Source organism: Tauraco erythrolophus, chromosome 15 (genome assembly GCF_009769465.1).
Source record: "Tauraco erythrolophus isolate bTauEry1 chromosome 15, bTauEry1.pri, whole genome shotgun sequence".
NCBI classification, from domain to species: Eukaryota; Metazoa; Chordata; class Aves; order Musophagiformes; family Musophagidae; genus Tauraco; species Tauraco erythrolophus.
Window position 1 is genome coordinate 21995827 of NC_141479.1, and position 19931 is coordinate 22015757.

Consider the following 19931-nt stretch of genomic DNA (forward strand, 5'->3'; position numbering starts at 1 on the left):
CTGCTTCTTTCGCCAGGGTAAAGCCGGGCACCAGCGCTGCACCGTGCCCGTGGAGCCCCACCGCCAGCCCGCAGCGTGGCGGGCGATGGCCGAGCACCTGCCCGCCGCGGCGGCGGGTGTCAGTCCAGGAGCTCCATCCAGCTGACGTTGGTGAAGGTGCGGGAGTCCATGCGGTCGATGTAGAGGATGCCATCCAGGTGGTCCATCTCGTGCTGCAGGATGCGGGCGGCCCAGCCCACGGCCTCCCAGCTCACCGGCTGCCCGTGCTCGTCCACACCTGCTGCCGGGAGAGCGGTGGGCTGGGGGGACTGGCACCAGGGGCAGCGACCCGGTGGTAACGGGGGAGGAAGGGGGAGGGTTGCGGTGTACCACCCGGGGCTGGGAAGCGCACAACCCCCCCCGGGGGAGCGGGCAGGGCCGGTCGCCCCTCCGCGGCGGGGACAGGCGGGGTCCGTACCGGAGACGTGGACGGCCCAGTGGCGCGGCACATAGGCGGAGAAGCCCTGGAGGCTGGCGCAGCCCTCGGGCGCGGTGACCAGGCTGCCGTCGAGGACGCGGAGCGCCGGGTTGACGAAGAGGCGGAGCGGGAAGGGCTCGATGCGGTGGGCGCGGCGCAGCGCCGGCGGGTACCGGTGGCAGCGCTCGGGGCTCAGCTCGGCGGCGAAGACGCGCAGCGGCACGCCGAGCTGCGGGGCGCTCAGCCCCAGGCACGGCCGGCGCCGCAGCCCGTCGGCCAGCGCCGCCGCCAGCCGCCGCAGCTCGGGGCCGCCCAGCCGCTCCGGGGCCACGGCGGCGGCGGCGGCGCGCAGCACCGGGGCGCCCACCTGGCACGGGGCGGCGAAGGGCGGCGAGGGAGGGCCCAGCACCCGCCGCCGCAGCGCCCGCCAGTACGAGCGTTCCCGCTGCCCCCAGCCCGCCGCGTCCCCGCACCCGCGGGGACCCGGGGGCCCGGCCCGGGCCCGGCCCCGCCAGCCGCCGCCCCGCGGCCAGCGCCGCCGCCATGTCGGCCCGCCCGCGCGCGCGCAGCTACGGGGGGCTGCGAGGCGGCCGCGCGGGGCACGGCGGGACGAGAGGGCGCCCCCTGGCGGGCTGGGGGTCATGAGGGCAGGGGGCAAGGCGGGGGTGCGGGGTGGTGGGCAGGGCGGCAGGCAGGCAGAGGGGCGGGCAGAGGGGCAGGTAGGCGGGCAGGGGGCAAGGCAGGGTGCAGGGTGGTGGGCAGGGGGGCGGGCAGGGGGCAGGCAGAGCGGCAGGCAGGCAGAGGGGTGGGCAGAGGGGCAAGGGTGCAGGCAGAGAGGCAGGTAGGGGGGCAGCAGGCAGGGTCCAGGGCACAGGGGCCACTTCCCTCCCAAGGGCCGGGGGTCGCAGGGTGACACAGCCCGGCGCAGCCACAGCCCCGCTACTCTCCGGCCACCGGGACATCTGGCAGCAGAGCCCCCCCGGCAGGGCTCTCCCGCCCCTGCGCAGGCAGGGGGTCCCCAAACACAGTCTCCCCTTCCCCCTCCAGCTGTGGGGTGTTGTCTTGGGCTGGTTCCTCCTCGCCTGGCACCGGCAGGAGAAAAGCCAGCGGCTCCCTGAGGGCATCGACATCGATGCGGCCCAGGCGGCCGAAGCGCTGCAGCTGGGTGGGGGGGACACCTGCCAGACAGGGAGAGGGGGCTTGGGTGGGGGCCTGTGGGCAATGGGGAACCCCCACAGAGATGCCAACAGCGGGACAGGGCCCAGTATGTCTTGGGGGGAGGAGCCATGACTCCCTCCCCCCTCAACACACAACCCCCGGGGTCTTACCCAGCGCCTGCGCGATCTGTGCTGGGGGAAAGAGGACCTGGAGGCAGCGGTTGAGGTAGGGCAGCAGGTCTTCCAAGAAGGCGGTGCAGAACTGAGTAAAGAGCTCCTGCTCCCGTCCGCTGAAAGCCGCCTCTTCAGCACGGTGAAAGGCCAGGATGGTTTTGGTCACCTGGAGGGAAAAGCGGAGTCGTTTTAGTTCCCCGGAGAGTCGGTGATTCTCCCCGCAGACAACCCCACGGAGCTGGGCTGTTTGTTAAGAAGTTCCACAAGGCTCAGCGTCGGGTCCTGCACTGGGGTCACAACAACCCCGTGCAACGCCACACGCTTGGGGAAGAGCAGCTGGAAAGTTGCCTGGTGGAAAAAGGACCTGGGGGTGCTGGTCAACAGCCGGCTGAATATGAGCCAGCAGCGTGCCCAGGTGGCCAAGAGCATCCTGGCTCGCATCAGCAATAGTGTGGCCAGCAGGACTGGGGCAGCGATCGTCCCCTGTGCTCGGCACTGGTGGGGCCACACATCGAATCCTGTGTTCAGTTTTGGGCCCGTCACGACGACAGAGACATGGAGGAGCTGGAGCGTGTCCAGAGAAGGGCAGCGAGGCTGGTGAAGGGTCTGGAGCATGAGTCGTATGAGGAGCGGCTGAGGGAACCGGGGTGATCAGCCTGGAGAGAAGGAGGCTGAGGGGAGACCTTCTCGCTCTGCAGAACTACCTGAGAGGAGGTTGTGGCGAGGTGGGAACTGTCTCTTCTCCCAAGCAACAAGCGTCAGGACAAGAGGAAACGGCCTCAAGTTGCACCAGGGGAGGTTTAAATTGGATATGAGGAAAAATTTCCTCACCAGAAGGGTTGTCAGGCATTGGAAGGGGCTGCCCAGGGAAGCGGCTCAGTCGCCATCCCTGGGGGTATTTAAACAACAGGTAGATGTGGTGCTGAGGGACAGGGGTTGGTGGTGGACTGGGCAGTGTCAGGTTAATGGTTGGACCAGATGGTCACAAAGGTCTTTGCCGGCCTCAACGACTCCACGATTCCATCCCGTGAACGCTGGGACAGGGTGAGCCCACCCCCATGCTCTCCCAGCACAAGGCACTGCTCCGTCCCCCGGCACCTCACCTCCCCGAGCGCGTCCCCCAGGCAGGTGGTCACGTCCTGGGCCAGGGCGACGGGGCAGCAGAGCCGCAGGTCATTGAAGGCGACGAGGAGCCCGTTGAGGAAGCAGGCGAGGGGTGGGAAGTCCAGCAGCACCATGGGCGGCTGCAGCGTCCCCGGCTGCGCCGCCGGCACCGGCACCCCCCGCGCTGCCCCCCAGCACGGCCGGGGTGGAGATGAGCGTGTAGGAATTCATCTCCTCCCGAAACTTCTCCACCGCCTCCTCCACCGCCTTCCTGAAGGCGTCAGCGGCCACGCGCTGGAAGAGGGGGGCCAGCTGCCCACGGAAATCAGCGCCCACCCTGCTGAAGGAGAGGCCGAAGTACATGCACTGCCCCAGCAGCGAGTCCAGGCGGCCGCCCACCCCACGCTGGAGGTCGCGCTCCAGCGTCCGCAGGAACTCGGAGACCTTCTGCAGCACCCAGCCGTGGAAGATGGCCCCCTCATTGGGGGGCTGCCCCTCGGCGGGCAGGAGCGGCTCCTCGTCGGAGAAGATGGCGCGGTACTGGGTGACGACGTCGAAGAGGTGGACGCGGCAGGCCTCGACGGTCTTGGTGATGTGGAAGTAGGGGTCGTCGTCGGGGATGGAGGCCTGGATGGAGCGCAGCCAGGCGTCCCGCGCCTGCAGGAACTTGATGCGCAGCTCGGCCTCCGTGAAGACGTCCATGCGGCGCAGGTAGCCAATGACCCGCAGGCAGGCCGGCAGCTGGATGCTGGTGCGGAGCTGCTGGATGAGCTGGTTCAGCATCAGCTGGGAGGACTGGCGCACCTCGGCCACGATGCCCTGGCGCAGGAGAGAGGCCTCAGCCGCGGGGGCGCGGGGTGGCCGCGGGGGGCCCGGGGGCGGCCGCGGGGCACACCTGGATCACGGGGATGCCGCTGTGCTTCCTCTCCAGCCGGCGCACGTAGGCAGCGAGCTCCAGCGCCTCCTCGTAGTAACCGTTGCGCACGCAGGTGTCCATGAGCTGCGGGATCTCCAGGATCTCCAGGATCTCCGTGTGCCGGTTCAGCGTCAGGCTGTTCATGCGCCGGCTGCAGGCGATCTCCTCGGCGTCGCGCATGAAGTTCCTGCGGGATCAGGATGGGATCAGCACCGGGGTGCCCCCCACAACGGGTGGACCCTGGGACCCCCGACTCGCACCGGCCTCTCCCCAGTGCTGCTCGGGGCTCCCTCCCAGCCCCTGCTGGTCCTGATTCTTACCATGCCCGGCACCGGGACCCCTCTTGCTCCACCTCACCGGCACCGGGACGCTCCTCGCCCCACCTCATCGGCACCGGGACCCTCCTCGCCCCACCTCATCGGCACCAGGACCCTCCTCGCCCCACCTCACCGGCACCAGGACCCTCCTCGCCCCACCTCACCGGCACCGGGACCCCTCCCGCCCCACTTCACCGGCCTCCCCCGCGCCCAGGGCTGCTTCTGCACCCGCAGACCCCCTCCCAGCGCCACCCCGTCCCCAGTCCCTTCTGCCCTCCCCCACCGCCACCCCGCCCTTCCCCACCCCGGTCCCATCCGAGCCCTCCGCAGGGCCCGCCCGGCGCCCCCGCCGCCCCGGTCCCCGGCCGCGCACCGGCAGGCGTCCTGGAAGGCGGGCAGGCGGCCCAGCAGGCTGCCGAGGCGGCTCTCGATGCCGCCGAAGCCGCGGCCGGCGCGGCCGGTGCACTCAGCGGAGCGGATGAAGGCCCGGTAGTGCTCGAAGGCCAAGCGGCGCGTCTCCGCGCCCACCCGCGCCCGCTCCGCCGCCAGCCGCGCCGGCTCCCGGCCCAGCTCCGCCAGCCCCAGCGCCGCCAGCTCGGCCACGTAGGCGGAGAGCTCGGGGCCGCCGGGCCCCGCCGCCGCCGGGCCGCGCAGCCAGGCCAGCAGCCGGGCCTCCTCCGCCGCCGCCGCCATCGCGCCGCTCCCGGGGGGGCCGCCGCGCACATCCGGCCCCGCCGCTTCCGGTTCCGGCGCGGCTCCGCGTGTGCGGCGCGGGGCGATGCGGCCGCTGACGGAGGCGGAGACGCGGGTGGTGTTCGAGAAGCTGGCGCGATAGTGAGCGGCCGGGCGGCGGGGGAGCGGACCGGGACCGGGCCGGGGAGCGGCACGGGGCGGGGGGAGCGGGCGGGGACCGGGGGGAGCGGGCACGGGGGTGGGAGCGGGCTGGGACCGGGCCGGGGAGTGGGGGGGCGGACCGGGACCGGGAGAGCGGCACGCGGGGGGGAGAGCGGATGGGGAGCGGGACCAGGGAGCGGGGGAGCGGAGCGGGGGTGGTAACGGATGCGCACCGGGACCGGGGAGTGGAGGGAGCGGGCGGGAGAGGACCGGGGCCGGGGAGCGGGGGGAGCAGGCACGGGGGTGCGAGCGGACCGGGCCCGGGCCGGGGAGCGGGCACGGGGGTGCGAGCGGATGCGGACCGGGCCGGTGCCGGGCCGGGTTCACGGTGCCCATCCCCGCAGCATCGGTGAGAACATCCAGCTGCTGGTGGAGCGGCCCGATGGCGCCTACTGCTTCCGCCTGCACCGCGACCGCGTCTACTACCTGAGGTGAGCGGGGCGGGGGGCAGCGGCGGGGGGCCCGGGGGGAGCGCGGCCGCCGGCCCGGGGCCGCTCCAGCTCTGCCCCCCGCTCCCCGCAGCGAGAAGCTGCTGAAGGCGGCGGCGAGCGTCCCGCGGGGCAGCCTGGTGGCACCGGGCACCTGCTTCGGGAAGTTCACCAAGACGCAGAAGTTCCGGCTCAGCGTCACGGCCCTCGACTTCCTCGCACCCTACGCCAAGGTGGGACACGGACCCCCAGCTGGACCCTCCAGCCCCTCCCTGGACCCCCACAAGTCCCGCCTCAGGCTCCCTTGTCCCACCTCGGGTGACCCCCAGCCCTGCCTCGGACCCCCCCACCCCACCTCGTGTCCCGCCACCCCACCTTGTGTCCCCCCACCCCGCCTCGGGTCCCCCCCTAGTCCCACCTTGGGTCCCCCCCGCCCCTCCTCGGGCCCCCTCCGCCCCTCACTGCTCTGGGCCCCTCTTGCAGCACAAGGTGTGGGTGAAGCCTGGCTCGGAGCAGTCCTTCCTCTACGGCAACCACGTCCTGAAGTCCGGCCTGGGCCGCATCACGGAGAACACGGCCCAGTACCAGGGTGTGGTGGTGTACTCCATGGCCGACGTCCCGCTGGTGAGCGGCCGGTGTGGCCCCCGCGTGTTCCAGGGCTGGGGTGTGGGTACGACGTGGGGGAAACTCACCTCCCCTTCGTCTCCCCCAGGGCTTTGGGGTGGCTGCCAAGTCCACCCAGGAGTGCCGGAAGGTGGATCCCATGGCCATCGTGGTGTTCCACCAGGCTGACGTCGGAGAGTACGTGCGGAGCGAGGACACACTGACCTAAGGGAGCTCAAGCATCCCTGGGCAGAACGGACCTTGTCCTGCACCATTGGTGCAGCAGCGGCGCACGGAACCACCAGGAGCCCACCCTGAGCAGGACGGGGGCACTGGGAACTGCCAGCACGTGGCCCTGCACCCCTGGGGGGGGCTGCTGCCAACGTGAGGAGGGGCTCCCCCCACGCCAGGTTTGCCCCTGTCATCCCATAAAGCCTGTTCCTTCTCCTGGAGTGCCTGTTGTCTAGTGGGGAGCCTCGGAGGGGTCAGCCCTCAGCCCCGCCGCGGTCTCTGCCTGCCTGGGGCCGCGCGACACAGCGGGGTGCGACTCCGGAGGGATGAAGCGCCGCGTTCGGTTTGGCAGACGAGGCTGGGGGAGGCTCGCGGCCCGCGGGTGCGCCGCCAGAGGCTGGCAGCTGAGCTTCAGGGAGGGAGGGACGGGGCGGGCAGCTGCCTGCAAGGCAGGACTCGCTTTTCCCGGCCTTGCAGAGGACGGACAGTCGCTCCCAGAGCGTGTGCCAGGGGTCGTTTTATTGGGTGCCTGGTAGAAAAGGCACATGGAGACGCTGCCGATGGGCAGGGATGTAACAAACCGACCCAGCGCACGCAGCTCGGGCCATCGCGTCGCGCTTTGCTTCTGCTGGGGCGATTCCAGCCCAGGCAGGGCTAGAGCCGGAGGCAGGAGTCGGGGGGAGTCTCCCTCCTCCTCCTCCAAGCAGGATCCAGCCTTCCCTCTCGCGTTGCGGAAGGGCAGCGTGGTCAGCAGGCGCTGCCCGGGCGGTGCCGCCGCGGTTGTGCCCGCCGCTAGCACTGCTGCCTGCCGTGGGTTTGTGCCTGGAAGAGGCGCTTCAGGAAGTGGAGCTGCAGGATGCCGGAGAGGACGATGACGCAGCTCTGCGCCATCGACCACCAGTTGACGTAGTTGTAGTTGGACTCCTGGAGGAAGAAGTCGGATCCTTTCCGCATCCGGGCGAAGTTGTAGAAGCGCCACATGTGTAAGATTTTGATCTGCAGCTTCCGGATGCTGAGCTGTGGGAGAGGCGGGCGCTGGGCAGCGGCAGAGCCTGGGGCTGGCAGAGCCGCTCCAGCAGCTGCCCGCTGGGCTCAGCCATGAGCAAATGCCCTTCTCAGTTCCTTGTCCTCGCTGCCTTGGGGCACCCTGTGGGCACCCTGACTCTCACCCTGATTGCTTCCAGAGTGTCGTTCAGCTTTTTCCTCTCTTCCAGCTGCTCGTTTTCCGTGTTGAGGCCTTCGTAGTAGACACCGAAGTTGAGATAGACCTGCATGAAGCCAAAGTGGCTGTGCTGGTTGTCCAGGCACAGCTGGTAGAAACCTGTGGAGAGAAACGGGGATTGTCATTCCCTGAGTAGAAGAGCCTCTGCGAGGCAGACCCGTCCCCAGCGCTCGACCCTCGTCCTCCCCGTTAGGGAGGGAGGCGCGATCATTCCGACCAGTGCTCTGGGAAGCACTGGCCGTCGGGGTGGGCTCGGAGCCGCTGCCTCTGCCCGCCTGCGGCTGGCAGGTGGGCCAGGCAGGGACCGGGGCAGCGGGAACCTGTCTCCTTGGTGAGGAAGTTGATCTGTCCTCGCACGTGCTGGGAAACGCCAAGCTGGAAGCCGTTGGGGTCCCTCGCTGTGGCCAGTATGTTCCTGTTGGCGATCCCTGTGGCCCTCTGGACCTGGGAGGAGGAAACACCCGAGGGGCGTTCGTGGGACTGACGCTGCACCCAGGAAACGATGGGAGCCCACAGGAGCCCTCGCACGCAGAGCAGGGACCTGCCTCTGCCAGGGGCTGGTTGGGGTCTGTGGGGAGCTGCCCCCTTCGCTACCAGGAGCTGAGGGCAGGAACAGCCTCCAGTGAGCTGCCAGCTACACGCAAAATAAAAACCCCACAGCCCCAGGTAAGGAACCTCGTGGTTCCCAACACCCGCTCGTGGCGCTGCAGGCGCTCGCACAGACCCCGCGTCTCCCACCGCGTGCGCCCACCCCAGCTCCCAGCTGCCTGGAGCAGATGCTGCTGGTGCTGCCGGAGTGGTGGGAGATGGAGCTGTGGGGAGTCCCCGGGCTGTGCCGTGTCGCCGAGGTTCTGCTCTGCCGAGCGCAGAGCCGGGGGGAAGCTCCCAGCGCCAGGCACAGCCGTGCCCCGGCTCTCCTTCAACCAGCCCAGTGTAAACAGGAGATAAAAGGGCTGCTGTTTCCCCTGTGGGAAGGGGCCAGAACGTGGGGACAAGCAGATAGGGCTGTGCCTGAGACCTTCGGTGCCCCTTCCAGCTGCGGCTCAGGGCAGAGCCAAGGGCTGCGCAACAGCCTCCAGCCAGCCCAGCAAAGGGCAGAGCTCCCCGCAGCACCAGGACACCCCACAGCTCTCTGCGAGCGAGCTCCGGGTGCTCGGGCGCCGTGTCTGGAGCTCTCGGCACCACTTTGTGGTTTTAAAACAGGTATTTGAAAAAATAAATGAGATGATTGATGGTGCCTAGGAAAGCCTGATCCCTGGAATGAAGCATCTAAGTGACTGTAACCCTTCCCTGTCTCTTGCCCTCGCAAGGCAAACCACCTCCACTCCGAGGGCAGCAGGTCTGGAATTCAGCTGGCACATGGTCTCCATCCCACAGGGTCTTCTTCTGCCCATCAGCCTGGTCGCAGGAGCAAGGTGACGGAGGACTGCCCACCGCAGGACCCGCTGCACCCTTGGAGGAGGCAGCCAGCACTGGCTGCAGCGCTGCCACGCAGGACAGATCCAGCACAGCCATTCCCAGACCCCATCGGCAGCTGCGCTGCGCTGACGGCTTCCCGGGACGCGTCCCGCAGCGCTCACCTCGTAGCTGAAGAAGAAGTTGCCGCTCTGGTGCGCGAACTGCCAGAAGCACTCCATGGCACCGGCGGGGACGATGATGGCGAAGTCGTAGCGGTCCGCCCCACGGAAGAGGGGCTCCTGGCTGGACTCGCTCGGGGGCTCGGTCTCGGGGCAGCCGGCGTGGCCCAGCAGCAGTGCCAGGAGCGCCAGCGGCAGCATCCTGCTTCCCAAACCTCTGGTGCTCCCTCCTGCCGGGGCAGGGCAGGAGCGGGGACCCGAGGCGCGGGGTAATCATTAACGCTTGGCAGCGGCACTCGGCAGCACCGGGCTGGTGGCGGGAGGAGCGCGGCACAGGCTCCGCTACTCAAGGTGATCTCGGTGTAGAGCAGGAGCTGGTCCGGCGCGTTGCGCCCACGTTGGAGTTTGCCCAGCCGAGCCCTTCTGCAGAGGCCGAGGCCGGTGCGAAGCACCACCGCGGCCACCGGCAGCACCTCCGGCTGCAGGGAGCCGGGCTGTGCCAGTGCCGCTCCCGTCGCCGGCCGGTGCTCCGCTCTGCTGGTCCGTGCCTCGGGAACAAGCCCATGCAGCAGGAAGAGCGTTTTACCCCAAGAAACACGCAGAGCCCTACGCAGGCGGCTGACCAGGGCCCGCATCGCGCCCCACAGCGGCTCCCCGGCACACCAGCCCCTTGCCGGGCTGCACCACGCTCCCCGTGCAGCCGGAGGGGAGAACGGGCTCCTTCCAACTGGGCATCACAGCCGGGCACGGCGTCGCATGGGCAATGACTGGTCCAGCATGCGGCTCACATCAAGCCCCTCTGCCCCTGCCTGCCCAGGGCTGCTCCGATGCCAGGGATAGAGCTCGACAGGCCGCAGGGGAGGGAAAGGCACAGCCGTGGGCAGGCGACGCAGGAAGCTCAGTCCAGCAGCTGCTGCCAAGGGCAGCGGGCAAGCAGGTGTTTCCAACAGACTTGTGCCCAGCCCCGGCTCTGCCGGAACGCAGCCAGGAGAGGCTCCTCCGTACCTCCCCTGCCCTTCGCTTTCAACAGGAATTTGTCCCGAAGCTTCTGCTTTGTGCCCACAACACCTCACCCCATCAGGGCAGCACCGTTCCGCCCCGACCGCTGCCCACACAACACCCCCAGTGCCAGCGGGCTCAGGGGGCAGCCGAGGAGCCCCCAGTCCCAGGGTGGTCATTCCCCAGCGCGGCAGGGAGCATCCCAAACTGCTGCCTGTCCACCCATGAAGTACGAGTTCACGCTTGGACAACTCCTGCTATCCAACAAGCACGGAACTTTATTTTTCAGAAGACCATTCGGACACAGACTCCAGCTTTGGCACCCGCAGGCAGGAAACATGCAGTGCCCTCCGAGCTCACACGCTTGCAGGGACTGCAGGCAGGAGGAGGACGGTACCAGGAAGGAGGAGTGCCAGCAAGACATCACCAAAACCAGTAAACACTGGAACTTTTAACATAGGAACAACCAGTATTTTATTACTGAAACAAAAAACGTTTTTAAAGCTTCAAAGCTGGGAGGGAGACATTCCCACTCGCAGACTAGCTATTTACAAAGCAGAAAGAAATGTGGAGGGGAGAGGAAAAAAAAACAAACAAACTTCAAAGTAGATCATCTTGCCACATCTCTTCTCAGAAGCTCTGAGCCTCTCTCCCACGAGGGACCAAACGCAAACAAGAAACAAGGGATTTACAGTTCCAAGAATTAAAACACATAAAAATAGCCACGGACAGGATCAAGCTGCCGTTCGACAGCATCCCAGCACACAAAACCACCGTTCCAGCAGCCCGTCAGGTTGGGATCCCACAATGGCTGCAGCTGTCAGTGGAAAAGGAAGTGCCAACCCAGGCTGCTGGCGAGCGGTGCTGTCAGGCCACGCAGCTCTGCCAGCTGCAGCAGACCCAAACCTTGCAGCTCCAACTCGACACACGGGGCTCCGCGGCTCCGGGCAGACAGTTTCCGTCTGCTGCAGCAGTCGCAGGCACCACGAGCCAGCGGGGCTCGCTGCGCCGGCCCAACACGCAGCAGGGACGAGCGCAGCAGCCTCCCCGTGACAAGAGCTCCAGTCCAGCTTTCCAAAGAAAAAAAATCAGGCTTTTGCACTGAAGGTCCCGTGGCTCCCAGCTTCAGAGGATTCCCAGCTTCTTCATGGTCCGCCAGCGATCCTTGATCATCACTGCCGTGCGGTTCTGGAAGGGGTATTTCTGGCAAATGGCCTTCCATCTCCCTTCTCCAAACTTCTTCACGCCCTCTTTGATCCACTCGCTCTCCTGTATTGTCCATTTCTAGGAAAGAGCAGGGAAGCAGTGTTCCATGAGCACAGCCTCAGGGAGGAGGTGCCCTTGGCAGAGAACCACGCACCAGCTCCCTCCTGGCACACCAGCTTCCCTTACCACCTGTGCTAGGAGCACGGAGGAAGGGCAGAGCTGTCCTGTCAACAGCACACACACCACTCAGCAATCACCTCGCTGTAGCTGTGCTCTTATTTGTAAGAGTTACGAGAAGTGCTCAGCTCCAGCGTGAGCTCAGGAGCAATTCCGCTTCCCAAACACTGATCACGTAAAAGAGGAATTACCTCTGGATGCAACAGCGAGGCTCAGAGTACTCACTGCCTCGGCCCTGCCCAGCAGCTATGGGGAGAGCGTCAAGAAAGACAATCCGCAGGTTCAGCTATGTGGGTCCCCTGAATTTTTGTACTGGAGGCAAAATAATTGCAGCAAGCAGCTACTGGGAACCAAGCGAGCCAGCAGCTGCCATCCTACAGGGGTGAGAGAGTTCCTCCCAGCACCAACTCGGGACCTCTTCCCAGGCACCAGCTGCGCCGTCCCTCACCCCGACATGACGTGGGACCTCTCCAGCGCGTGGGGAACTCGGCAAACCGTCTCTGAGCCACACGCACCGAGGAAACGGCACGTCATGCGCACACGGGAGGCGCAGGCTGCAGCCAGCTCCCAAACTGGGCTGTTTCAGCAGAGAAACTGCAGCCAGCTCTGTGAGCGCCAGGGCTGGCACAACGCGGATCGAGCCGGGGTGCTGTGGGCACCAGCCTTGGGAAGCACCACCTCCCAAGCTAACGCTACTGAAAGACTTAAGGGCTCCACATTACCTGTTTCTTGGAACCGAAGACGGTGGAATTGTGGCTGTTTGTCTCCAACGATGCTGAAAAACAAGGCAGGAGGATGACGTTTCACCGTGGCTGGAGGTGCAGACCTCGGGAGGCTGCCCTGGGCCGAACCACACAGCCAGCCCACGACCAGAACACCCCGCGACAGGCCATGAAACCAAAGTCCTGTCCCTCTCCCTTTCTGCAGCTATAACAGGCACAGCCTTTCAGTTTCAAGCCCCAGTTGCTTTACGCAACAGCTTCCCAGTAAGATCCGCTTTGTTTCAAACCAGCCAACACATCACGAACAGGGGCATCACCCAGGATGCAGCTACACTGCATGTTGAGGCTGGAATTAGACATCCATTGTCCAGACCTTTTCACTGGCTAAGCTACGTATCTAGCTGCAGAGGGAACTGGACTGGAAAACTGGACTGGCTGAAAAAGTCACTTAGCCTTTATTCCACAGCTCTGAAGTGGGAACAGGGAAAAGAGCTGCATTTCCAATACTTACATCCTGTAAGCTAAGCCTGATTAGCTCAAAACTCAAACGGGAGTCGTTGGCATTCCAGGTCAGGGGTACAAAGAGCAAACACCTCAGAGCTGGACAGTCACCCATCTGCCTGGGCCTTCGGGATTCCTGGTTTCGAAGGTCGGGGACGCAGAAGGCAGCGCGACACCCACGGCTGAGCCCCGCAGCCCGGACTACCATCGGCTAACGCCGGCACCAGGGGCTCTGTTCTTACCCGCATCCGAGAAGAGTTCATCCTCCTCACTCCAGCTGTCTTTTTCTTCTTTCCCGTACGAACTGTTCCACCTTCTCTGGAAGGACCTGCAAGCAGGCAAGCATTTACCTTGGCTACTGGCTAGCGAGCGCGTTTTAGGGGGAGAAGGCGCAGGGCCTCCTGGAGCACGGCAGGCAAGTTGTGACCAGCGTGCAGCGCAGAGAAACGCACCCACAAAGCAACAGATAAACACCCTGACCTCCTCGGCTCCACTCCAAAGGGGGTGAATCCTTAGGAGCCCCTATCCGAAGGCACGGCGTGCCGTATACGCTCTGACATGAGTGGAGTGTTGTATTTTGTAGCCAGCATTTGCAAAAACAAGTGACTGGGTACTAACCACGCCATTACGCACCTACAGCAAACACACACTCAGCTGGACTTCCCAGGCCTTGGTGCACGGCACAGACTTGGCAGCTGCTCGGGCCAGAAGCCTCGAGTCTTCCCAAGAAGGATTTAGTTCCTACTGTTCCACCACTAACACCGCTGAGGCCAACCGAGCTATGGACTGCGAGACCCAATGCCTCGATGCTGTCACCTGCTTCCCATCCTCAAGCACAGACTTGTGAGATGAAATTAAGTCTGTTCAAAAAAAAAAACAACCAACTTCAAAAGGTTCAGCCCTGGCTGTCACATCCACTGCAACTGAGGCCGTTCACGATTACAGGAGAACAACTGTTCTCTGCTCTTACTCGAGGTCACACTGCTGAGTGTCCATCTCCGGATGCACAGGATCAGATTCCCAGACAGGTGCCGTTAGCACCACCGCTCCCACCGCACGGCTTCACGACAAGACATCCGCGCGAGCAGCACAGACGATAAACCACTGCCCAGCGAACGGGAAACCCACGTGCACAGTGGCAGGGCTGAAACTGGAGAACCGCTCAAGCCAGTGGCAGCAGCCCCGCTCCGGGCTCCCTCCCGACCCAGCACCAACCCTGGCTTTAGGCTCCCGGCCCAGGGTGGGAAGGCATCGCCCCCCAGGGATTGGGCCCAGCCCCTTCCCAGGCCAGTCAGCCACAGCACTCTGCTCTGGCGGAGATCACAAAACATCATCTTATCTCCACAACATTCCCCAGCACCCTCAAAATAAACTCCAGGCGTATCCTAGGGACAGCAACGTCAGCTGCAACGTACTGCTGGGAAAAAGTGGAAGCGATCAAGCACCACGCGCTTGGAAAAGTAGGAAATTTATTAAGTGAAACTCCCAGGTGGCTCAAGGAAGTGGACAACACAGGGTGGGGTGTGGAGTGAGTGTAGAATCCCTTCTCAGCATCACCTCCAACAATGAACTTAGTCCTGCACAAGACACACCAGCCAGGCATCTGAGGGGTTTCACCACCGCCTGCACGGGTGCCAGCTGCACCACGGCACGTCTCCACTTGCAGCCACTCTCCTCTGCTCCACGGAAAGACAATCCACCTCCGAATGGCCAAGCGACACGGAGCACTGACACCTTCACTGCCCGCACTTCAAAAACCAACCTTCATGTCCCTAAACGTCCTTAAGGCAGGAACTGCGGGAAATTGTGTTCTAGTTGTCTCTGCAGAGACATGGAGCTCTCCTCAGCCCTCCCAGTTTCACTGGGGATCCAAAACATCCGTACTGCTGGCTGCTGTGCAACACCACTAAGCAAAAGAGCAACCTGGACGTTTAAACAGGAAGCTCTGTTACACCCGTTACGGCCTGCAGGAGATACTCACGACACTCTGGCTTAGGGTCTCACAGGAGCGTTCATTCCAGACTCCTGCTGGTCAGACTACTTCACTGTTTCCTGTGGGAAACCCTTATAAAACGGAAAAAGCCCTAACACACCTCTACCTCCTCCAGTGCAGCCACCTCAGCTGCAAGGTGAGGACTCCTATTCAGGAATCAGAAAGCTACAACCAGGTTTTGGGCAAGAAAGCACTTCTGCGAGCTCGGGGTGGTATTTCTGCAGAGGTGGACAAAGAAAGTCCAACCTGTTCCGCAAGAGGCACCTACAAACTCCCTCCAGCTGCGGCATCACTAACCGGCGCACAGAGAAACACACGTTCCTGCGATGTGCGCGCTGGCATCACCCACCATGACCCCCTGCAGCACCTCTGACTGGCTGCCAGTGGGAGCCCACCACTGTTCTCCTCCCCGTTAGCCAAACGGTGCGGTGTGAGGACAACGGAGCGTTTCCCTGCCCAGTCCCACACAGGTGAGCAGAGGAGGGCGGCCAACGCGCGCGCATTGCGAGCTCAAGAGACCGGGTTTTGTCGTTCGTGCTCCCGAGGGCGGCTGCAAGTCAAAAGGCTGGGTGCAGGTTAGACAATACCACAAGAGACGGGCTTCGTACTTGGCACTCTTGGTAGACACAGGCTGGTCATGCAATTTCTGAACAGGTCTGGAAGCAGAAGATACAACTGGCTCCTGGGAAGAGTCTGGGCTCTCGCTCGCCTCGCTGTACTGGCTGTCTTGCTCCATGACCAGTTTGCTTATGGTCAGCAAGCGTTTGCCCTTATGGGGTATTTCAGGAGGGTCTGAGATCTCAGAGTCTTGGTTCTCCGCGTCCTTCCGTCTCTTGGTTCTGTGGGATACAGAAGGAGACAGTTGCTTGGGGAAAGAAAAGTCTGTTTCGTCCAGTTTGGTGAAGAGTGCATCGGAATCCTGGGAGTCCGACAGGATCTTGAAGGCTTCTCTCAGAACAGAAATCCCACACGCAGTTACCGTTCCAGGGGGCTGCCTACAAAACAAAGAGAACCGAGCAGGTTGGAAAGGCACCGCCGCGGTGGCTCCGCCTCACCGAAACCGGGCTCTTCCCTGCGGCGCGACCCTCCACAACCGACCCCGGGTGCAAACAACATCTATTCCAGGGGGCACTCCCCACCCTTCCGAGCAGTGCGGAGTGCCAGGGCAGCAGGTGTGGGGAGCACGTGCCCATGCTCCACTGGATGCCCCGCTATTTTCTACCAAAGCCTGAACCACAGGGATGGGATACAAGTGCTGCTCCACCAGAGCAGCCACTGCCCGCCCTTCCTGGTTCACAAGAGTGCTGTGTCTCTTCAGAAAAAAACCACCCAACGTTTTTACTGTGATCCAGACAAGTCTGACACCAAGAGCCTTTGGGCTGGCTGGGCAGACCTGCCCAGGCTGGCACGTGGGGAAGCTAAGAGCCACCTGGATACAGCAAACTACCCCTTGGAAGCGAACTGCTGCCAGGCTTCATCCACAACGCAGGGCCAGAGTCCTCTGCCCACCTTTCTGACTCCCTGAAGGACACTCCTGGAAGTTCTGGAGCTGCTGCTGGTTCTTTAGATATTTCCATGGGCTCCAAAACATCTTCCACGTCATTAATTGCTGCTGTGAGATGCTCAGGAGTTGCTGCTGGGTCAGGAGCTCCTTCCACAGGCTCAGGAGCTGCTGCAGCGGCACCTGCCTTCCCTGCAGGGTCAGGAGCTCCCTCCAGGCCTTCTGCTGTCTCTGCAGGCCCTGGAGCTGCTGCTGGCTCCTCTGCCCTGCCCGAGGGCTCCAGAGCCGCTGCCTGCTCCTTGGGCACATCTGCAGACTCGGGAGTCACCGACGAGCACCTCGGTTCTTCGGCACATTCTGAATTCAAAGTCTTTTTCATTATCTTGGACAGAAAAAGCACAGGACCATGACAAAGATGATTCCCCATTTCTACCATCCCATTTCATCCCCTCCCAAAGGCGTTGTGAGCTGCTACGTGCAGGTCAATCGGCACCACGTGCAGAGCTCGTGTCTGCACGGTCTGAAAAACTTGTGCAACTGGGTAAAGCTTTTCCTTTAGGAACGGACTCAATCTCAAGTGTTTTGAACTCATCCTGCTGTTAATTAGGGGCCTAAACCCTGACTCATTACTGGCACAGAGGGCACGTAGAAGCCAAATTACTGTGTTTCACTGCCCCGTGGTGCAGTAAGTGTCAGTTCATAGAATCATGGAATGGTTTGGGTTGGAAGGGACATCAAAGATCATCCAGTTCCAACCCCCCTGCCATGGGCAGGGACACCCTCCACTACACCACGTTGCCCAAAGCCCCATCCAACCTGGCCTGGAACACTTCCAGGGATGGGGCAGCCACAGCTTCTCTGGGCAACCTGTGCCAGTGCCTCACCACCCTCAGAGTGAAAATTTTTTTTCTTATATCCAATGTAAATCTCCCCTTTTTCAGTTTAAAGCCATTGCCCCGTGTCCTGTCACTACACACTCTTGTCCAAAGCCCCTCTCCAGCTTTCCTGTAGGCCACCTTTAAGTACTGGAAGACTGCAAGTTCTCCCCAGCCCTGCACCTCATGCCATTTCCTTGCTGCCCCGTGCCGGGCAAGCAGGGCGGACACGTACTGTGACCAGCAGCGGCTCCGAGTCGTCCACGTAGGTCTTCAGGAACTGAAACACGCTCTGCTGGAAGTTCTTGTAAGAGAAGTTTTTGACCACTGGATGAGTGGAGTTCTTCTCCCGGATGACAGCCAGCAACTCATTCTTCTTTTTCTAGAGGAGCGGTAAGAATATTCTCAACAGATACAAGGGTATAAATGACAACGGCAGGACCTGGGCACTGGGTGAGGACTGGGCCTTTCCCATTTGGCGTTCTCCAGGCCCAGCCATAAGGCTGGGAAAGGCCAGAGGAACAGGAGAGCCACCTTGTTTCAGCAACTCATTTTGCTTCCAGTGCCCCAGACACTACCCTGCCTACAGAAACGGGAACGTTTCTGCCTTCAGAACCAGCCCTTCTCAGGAACTCGCACTCTACACGCACACTTGAGCCTCCTCGAGGGGAAGGATGAACGTCGATGCCTGGAGGACCCGTGAGGGAACATGAGTAACGGGGAGCGCCAAAGTGACGATCAACGTGCTGTAGAAACGTAACACCGAGGGGCCATCGTTCCAGGAGGATGCTTTCCACTGCGGCACCCTTTCCCTTTCTTCTTGTTCAGGCTTCTCCCAGAGGCACGCTTCTCAGGGAAACCTGCTATGCCTGCTCCCCCTCTGCAGCCAACACCCCACGGGACGTACTAGACCACCCCAAACATCCCCACTGCCTCACACCCCACACCGCAGAGTCCTCAAGCAGCCACCTTTCATCCTGGTGCTCTCACCTGGCTTCTGGGCTCCTTCCCCATGTGCCTCTTGACAATTCTGGAAGCTTTTTCGAACTCTCTGTTTTTGATGCAGACAATAACGGCCTACAAAAGAAAACAAACACCAGTTTCTCTGCTGCTATCGAATGCACTACTCTCTAGGTGACGGAAAAGCAAGTATAATAATCAGACATGGCACACGGGTGACAGCTTAGTGCCAACTCACAGAGAAAAAATTCTACGTTAACCGATGAAGCAGCACATACATCCACTGCAGATGTGTGTCTGCAGCCAAGTCAGTACTAACTACAGCGTTCCACACACGGGGCAATTCCCACTGGCATTTACGCACGACCTTTCTCAGGCAAAAGGCGAGCACAGTATTTATTGAAAAAGAAAAGGCTCTTACAGCTTCCTTCACCATCTTCTGAACAGTTTCCATTGTCTTCTCAGCCACAGAGAATTCCTTCTCAATGAGCTCCAGGATACCGATGGCCGACTCCAGCGGGGTGAGCTCTGCCTCTTTATCAAAGGTGCAATCTGCAACAATTCACAGCTGCCGGTTTGCGGGGCACTCAGTGGTGCCCCACAGAGAGCCAGTTACTCCATTTCCTCAGGGTAACCAAATTCTACATCTACTGGTGACAAAGACGGGAGGGAGTGGCAGGCTGACTGCCAGCATCTACCCTGTGCGAGATCCCCACCAGAGGCACAGGAAGCGACACAATCACCACCCGACCACAAACAATTGACCCAGGGGGAGCACTGATAGGACACAGGGCAATGGCTTTAAACTGAAAGAGGGGAGATTTCGATGAGATCTAAGGAAGAAATTCTTCCCTCTGAGGGTGGTGAGGCACTGGCACAGGTTGCCCAGAGAAGCTGTGGCTGCCCCATCCCTGGCAGTGTTCCAGGCCAGGTTGGATGAGGCTTTGGGCAACCTGGTGTAGTGGAGGGTGTCCCTGCCCATGGCAGGGGGGTTGGAACTGGATATCTTTGAGGTCCCTTCCGACCCAAAGCAGTCTGTGATTCTATGATTTTGGAAGCTATGAGGGGTGCGTTCAGAGAGCAGGAGAGCTCAGGAGCTCGGGCTCGAGCACACTGCTCCTGGCTAAGGAGCCTTTCACTTGCTATGGCAGCACAACGCAGAGGCGGGCAGCCGCCACCTCCGGCCCTTGGCCCCCAGGGGAAAGCTCCCCCAGCCTGACAGCTGCGGCCCGGGCCCTGCTCTGTGCAGAAACAGCTCCTGGAAGCTGCAGGAGCCCAGAGCAGGGCGCGCTGCAGCCGAGCCTGACGCTTCCGCAGGGCCTTGCTGGGGGGGCTGGGGACCCACCGAGGTTCTCGCCTTCCTCGATCCGCGACAGGAGCTGCATCATGCGCAGCGCCTGGGCCACCACGGGCTCCCTCTCCAGGGGTCGCACGAGCAGCGCTGCGGGATAAGGGGCAGGTTACAGCGGCACCGCTCCCCCGGCCCCCCGCCTCCCCCCGGCCCCCCGCCTCCCCTCGGCCCCGGCTGCCCTCCCGACCCCCGCCGGTGCCGGTCCCGCTCCCTCCCGGCCCCTCTCCCCCTCAGCCCGCCCGCCATCGCCCCCCCGGCCCGGCCCGGCCCGGCCCGCGCGGCGCACCCTGCATGACGTCGCGCAGCTGGCGGAAGTCGCGGTTCCGCCCGGCGCGGTAGGCCGCGGCGGCCTGGTGGAAGTAGAACTGCAGCACCCAGCTGTTCACCGTCTCCTCGGGCACGCCGCCCCGCGCCGCCATCCCCTCCCGCCGCACCGCCCTGCCCCGCTTCCCCGCCATCTCGCCGGGAACTGACGTCCGGCCCCGGCGGAAGTGACGAGCGGGCCGAGCCACCGCCCCGCCGCCAGCTCCCGGCGTGCCCCGCGGCGGCGGGCGGGCGCCCCCTGG

The 19931-nt window shown here is 63.3% G+C and overlaps 4 protein-coding genes across 6 annotated transcripts; 1 reads left to right on the plus strand and 3 right to left on the minus strand.

Moving 5' to 3' along the window:
• Window positions 1-119: 119 nt before the first annotated feature.
• COG8 (component of oligomeric golgi complex 8) lies at window positions 120-4818 on the minus strand. Its single transcript, XM_086621266.1, is given in 8 exon segments — window positions 120-277; window positions 458-1089; window positions 1401-1635; window positions 1786-1954; window positions 2892-3063; window positions 3065-3711; window positions 3788-3995; window positions 4499-4818. Coding segments are annotated over 8 exon segments (2541 nt in total).
• Window positions 4819-4903: 85 nt separating this feature from the next.
• Window positions 4904-6462, plus strand: NIP7 (nucleolar pre-rRNA processing protein NIP7). 2 transcript variants are annotated; one of them, XM_086621102.1, is made up of 5 exons: window positions 4904-4959; window positions 5364-5450; window positions 5542-5680; window positions 5931-6071; window positions 6160-6462. In XM_086621102.1, the coding sequence occupies exons 1-5, from the start codon at window positions 4904-4906 to the stop codon at window positions 6277-6279; spliced, it is 543 nt and encodes a 180-aa protein (XP_086477228.1). In that variant the 3' UTR covers window positions 6280-6462. The 2 variants fall into 2 exon arrangements, with proteins under 2 accessions (XP_086477228.1, XP_086477229.1); XM_086621103.1 differs by lacking the exon at window positions 5931-6071.
• A 611-nt stretch (window positions 6463-7073) lies between these two features.
• On the minus strand, window positions 7074-9281 carry TMED6 (transmembrane p24 trafficking protein 6). The gene is made up of 4 exons (XM_086621219.1): window positions 9084-9281; window positions 7824-7947; window positions 7451-7602; window positions 7074-7298 (listed from the first exon to the last, which is right to left on the minus strand). Exons 1-4 carry the CDS (start codon window positions 9279-9281, stop codon window positions 7074-7076), a joined length of 699 nt encoding a protein of 232 aa, XP_086477345.1.
• Window positions 9282-10710: 1429 nt separating this feature from the next.
• TERF2 (telomeric repeat binding factor 2) lies at window positions 10711-19823 on the minus strand. 2 transcript variants are annotated; one of them, XM_086621054.1, is made up of 10 exons: window positions 19652-19823; window positions 19360-19455; window positions 18436-18566; window positions 18045-18131; window positions 17290-17436; window positions 16188-16561; window positions 15287-15673; window positions 12928-13013; window positions 12185-12237; window positions 10711-11363 (listed from the first exon to the last, which is right to left on the minus strand). In XM_086621054.1, the coding sequence occupies exons 1-10, from the start codon at window positions 19821-19823 to the stop codon at window positions 11205-11207; spliced, it is 1692 nt and encodes a 563-aa protein (XP_086477180.1). In that variant the 3' UTR covers window positions 10711-11204. The 2 variants fall into 2 exon arrangements, with proteins under 2 accessions (XP_086477180.1, XP_086477181.1); XM_086621055.1 differs by having other exon boundaries at window positions 15287-15517; window positions 19652-19679.
• Between the last annotated feature and the right edge of the window lie 108 nt (window positions 19824-19931).